The sequence below is a fragment of the Sinocyclocheilus grahami genome, unplaced genomic scaffold, assembly GCF_001515645.1.
Source record: "Sinocyclocheilus grahami isolate Dianchi unplaced genomic scaffold, SAMN03320097.WGS_v1.1 scaffold299.1, whole genome shotgun sequence".
Taxonomy (NCBI): domain Eukaryota; kingdom Metazoa; phylum Chordata; class Actinopteri; order Cypriniformes; family Cyprinidae; genus Sinocyclocheilus; species Sinocyclocheilus grahami.
Window position 1 is genome coordinate 926,621 of NW_015505478.1, and position 4,662 is coordinate 931,282.

Below are 4,662 nucleotides of genomic sequence, written 5' to 3' on the forward strand. Positions count from 1 at the left end.
TCCTCTGTTAAATGCTGTTTTACTTTTGTTCATGCTGGAAACAACACAAAAGTGCTCCAACAACAGCAATGAAGTCGAGCAGGTTTTTTGATTCCCACATGGTATCAATCTGATCCCTCTTTCGCTTCAGTATTTGATTTTGTTGGCACAATATGACTATTTAATATCCCAATTCCAAAAGTAAGTAGATTAAAATAAGATGTAAGAGGCCATTAGAACAAACCGAATTGGCAAAGAGAAAGATGAGAGCAGTTGCCCGGTGAACAGCCTGTAGAATGATAATACAATTACAGCGATCGAAGTCAACAAATAAAGCACAAAGACACATTTTAAAAGTATATCTTAATATAAACATTTTATTCAGTGCATTGTATGTACACAACAACCAAGAAACAACTTGAAGGTACATGGCAGAGTGCCAGTCAGTACATACATGTTGTTTGTCAGTTTTATCCTGGTAGTTTGGAACATATGATGCAGGGAGGAGTTAATACACATAGCCTACATCATGCAGCTCTATTCCTCACCTCCCTGCAGTCTCCCATGCAACAGATACTGTATGTTCATCTAAAAGAAGAAAGAAACAGAAGAGAGAAGAACCCCCGTGTAGTATGTATGACGTTATGTTGCCCGAGGGAAAGGATATATATACTGTACTGCAGGCCACAAAAAGGGTCCTTATTGTACACAACCTGATTTGTACATGCCCTGTACAAGATTTTTTTCCCCCCATTTTTTTTTCACTTTTACAAATTAGACATACCCTAAAAAATTCAACCAACTTAAGTTCCACAGTATAATTTTTTTGTTTGCTCATTTAAATAGAAAATTGTCACCACCATAAATTACTTACACACAAAACGCAGTCCAGGTAGGAGTCCCGCCATGTCTCGGAAATCACCAGCAACGGTGACCAGCATTGACCAAAGGACAGTCGACATGGCAAAAACACAAGCACACAGACTAAAGGAACTCAGAAAACAGACAACGGGACGCAAAAGAGACGAAAGGGGTGACATCGAACAGCCCTCGCAAACCACACATCTATCTCCTCGAATACTGAAACCTCTCACTAATCAGAAAAAGCTTCCTGTCATGCGTAAATATGTACTGGTGTGGTCTGACAGCTCGAGGGAAAAACTCTCACAGTTCTGTCTTTGGAGCGCTGGATCACCAGTCGCGGTTAAATCTCGAAAACACTGATTTGGGGAAGAACGAGAGGAAGAGAACGTAAGAAAAGTTCACAGCTAATTCAAACAATTAGCAAGCCGTGGCCACTTGCTTCTGAGAGGCTCAGCTTCACTCATCATGTGAGCAGAACGCAGGCTTTATATTCCCATGCTAGAGAGCGAAGCTCTCTGAGCCAGTGCACAAGAACGCAGGAGCCCCCCACTCACCGGGATGGGCGCTTCTCTATCGCTTCACACTCAGGAAGCATGGAGGACAGGGGTGCCTTCCTTCCACCGCACCCATGCAGCTAAAACCCTCACTGACTGCCCTGAACTCTTAACAAATGCATTACTTGATCAGGACCTACGATGCTAGGAAATTAACCTTGATGGCTGATGTTCAACTGCAACTCAACGTCCCATTGTAAGAAAGGCTACAATTTCTGTGTTTCACATGGAAAAGGCTATTATAGTGGTGATCAGGAAAAAACAAACAAGCTAAACAGAACGAAAAAAACGAGCTAATTATAAAGAAGTCCACTCAAATGTTACTCTAGTTTGCAAGTGGTTATGCTATGTTTCATGTTGTCCTGAACCGCTGAGAGCTTTTTGGAGAGAAGTCTGTGTGAAGTCACAAGCTTTCAGAGGTTTTGGTGAAGGCGAAAGGTAGCGGGCCGGGCTACGTTGACTCGTTTTGACTCACAGCTTTGCCCCCGTTCAGCACAGCGGAGGCACTCCGGCTCTTAGTGGGTGTGCCGCTACCAGAACGTGAGAACTCGGTCAGGTCGTGCAGAGAGGGTTCCCTGTACATGGCCACTGAAAAAGAGGAAACAAAGAAAGAGCGTGTGGTTAGTAAAAGCATCCCACATTTTATGTTAGATGTGCACAGAGGAAATGCTAATGGGATGCAAATGTGCTTGTTTACTTCATGAAAGCCACTGATTAAATGTGAACAGGCTGAACATTTTCCATCAGTTTTAGTAAACAGAATGTTTTTGTATTGTGTTTGTGTATTTACCCATTTGCAATTTAGCCATTTTCTTATTAAATATGCACAGAAAATGTCAACCTTTAATGTGATCAATAACTAGTGGTTGGTAACTGTCTAAGCATTTATTTATCAAAAAACAGCAGCAAAATCTGAAATCAGGGCTCTATACCTATTATAAAATATGAGATGCTGCGTTTACAATATGACAAATATATACACTACTGTTCAAAAGTTTGGGGTCAGTAAGCTTTTTTAAAGAAATTAATAGTTTTATTTAGCTATGATGCATTTGTTCAAAAGTGACAGTAAAAGACATCTGGCTTCTGAACGATCATGTGTCACAAAAGACCTTACCAGAAGCAGAACAGACTGTGAAAAGATTATGAGAGAATGTGAGTCGAGCAGAAAGAGGCACCTTTCACTCTGTGTCTTAACTTTTCAACACATACATTTGTTATAGGGAGCTAATATCTCTGTCTTGCTGTATAGAAAACACAACTCCTGCTATCGGACACAAACGTCAGACTCAAGCACTTCAGACAGCACTTTCAAATCACCACTCCAGAAATCCACTAGGTAGCCAATGTGCTAAAATTCATCTGTCTGATCGTCTTAACGATGGATGTGCAGTGCAGGGAGCATCACAAAGACTTCCTTTAACTTCACACAAAGCTGCTTCTGCCTGCAACATGCAATCGATACAGCACTTAAGTGGAAAGCTCTACGAATCGATTGTTGACGTATTGGTTGTCCAAGTGAGTGTCGAGCTTCTGGCCAGAGGGATGCAGGAGTCTCAGAGACCGGTGGCCAGGTCATTATTAGTGCACTCTATAGAGCTTTCTCTGGGCTGTCACATACCTGCTCATCAAATCTTCTGGACCAGTGTGCTTTAAAGTGTGACTGCGTCAATATGGCAATACATGGTTGAAGTTTTAAGCACTTTTAAATGTTTAAAACATTTTTACTAATTAAAGTAACTGAACATGAATGAGGCCCCAAGCTCAGGGAATATCGATGCAGATACATCAGCCGTATGATGCCTTGTTCTTCGGCAATGGTAATGATCGTACAGGCTTTATATGTGTTTGCATTCTGGACAGAGACTACAGTACTTTGTGAGCCGAGAGCTGGCGGCCGAAGCCATGTTCACAGCGAGGAGACAGATCCTTAATTGGTCCTCTGGAAGAACACTGCTGGAGAATCTTTATAAGGCAGCGAGCAAAATTCCAATTCTCTTTCTTCAAAATTGCATAACTCTCCTAAACAACAACTAAACTCATAACTGACACAAGCGTCGCTTTTCTACATGAAAGATTATGGTAACACTTTGCAATAACATTTAATTTGTCAACACTAGTTAATGCACAAGGTTGACAATTAACTTTTCACAGCATTATTATTCTAGGTTAATCTTAATTCTTTACTTATTGATCACTGTTAGTTCATTTTCATCTGTAATACGTTAATGTACATTAATTTAATTTAGTTTGAAATATAAATATATTTTATAGTACAGTTTAAAAGGGACAGTAAGATTTTTTTCAGCAAGGATGCATTAAATAAATCAAAAGTAAAGATTTTCATAATGTTCAAAAATATTTCTATTTCAAAGAAATGCTGTTTATACATGAAATGATTCCAAAAAAATTATCAGTTTCCACAAAAATATTAAAGGGGTCATATGATGCGATTTCAAGTTTTCCTTTCTCTTTGGAGTGTTACAAGCTGATTGTGCATAGATAAGATCCCTGAAGTTACAAAGACTAAAGTCTCAAAAGAAAAGAGATATTCTTTATCAAAGTTAAGACTCTGCCACGCCCCCCTAAAACGGCTCGTTCTAACACGCCCCCACATATCTACCTCACTATGTGGAAATATTTGCATAATGCCGCCCAAATGTTCACGCAAAGAAAGAAGGCGTGGTTTCAGTAACCGCAGTTAGTGTTGAAGCAGCATGTCAGGGAGACGCTGTGTGTTTCTAGGCGAAAGCAAAAGCACTTTATTTGGCCTTCCGGAAGTAGATGCATTTAGGAATCTTTAAGATTACTTACAACTAGGGCTGGGTATCGTTAAAATTTGTTCGATATCGATACAATACCGATACCTTGACTTCGATACCGGTTCCTGAGCAATACTTTTTTCGATACCAATTTTATGAAATCAATTTTAACAAGATTACATTATCTAAAAAAAAAAACTATGGTTTTATTTTTCAGCTTGTTGATGTTTATACAAACTCAAAGACTCCTCTCCTGAGCCACTGCACAAAGGAACAAAATGTAACCAACACAATAAATCAGTGCAAAATAGTTTTAATAAAGCTCAAATAGTCTTCAGTTTACACATCTGTTAGGCTACATTTACACTAGTTAGTGTTCGTTTTAAAACGCATAGCTCAGACAGAATCATGATTTCTATTTATTTTCCACTGATTTACTGATGAGCATTAGCAGCTTCCAGCGCTGTCTGCTTGTGTTCTCTCTTCCATGATCGCTGCTCTGA

The 4,662-nt window shown here is 39.6% G+C and overlaps 1 protein-coding gene across 5 annotated transcripts in view; it reads right to left on the minus strand.

Moving 5' to 3' along the window:
- Positions 1–728: 728 nt before the first annotated feature.
- LOC107601138 (fibroblast growth factor 13) overlaps positions 729–4,662 on the minus strand; it is a 152,486-nt gene continuing 148,552 nt past the window's right edge. For all 5 annotated transcript variants that reach the window (XM_016293193.1, XM_016293192.1, XM_016293191.1 and 2 more), the window contains one exon: positions 729–1,985. In XM_016293193.1, coding sequence (XP_016148679.1) covers positions 1,849–1,985 — 137 coding nt within the window. In that variant the 3' untranslated portion in view covers positions 729–1,848. The remainder of the gene's footprint in view (positions 1,986–4,662) is intronic.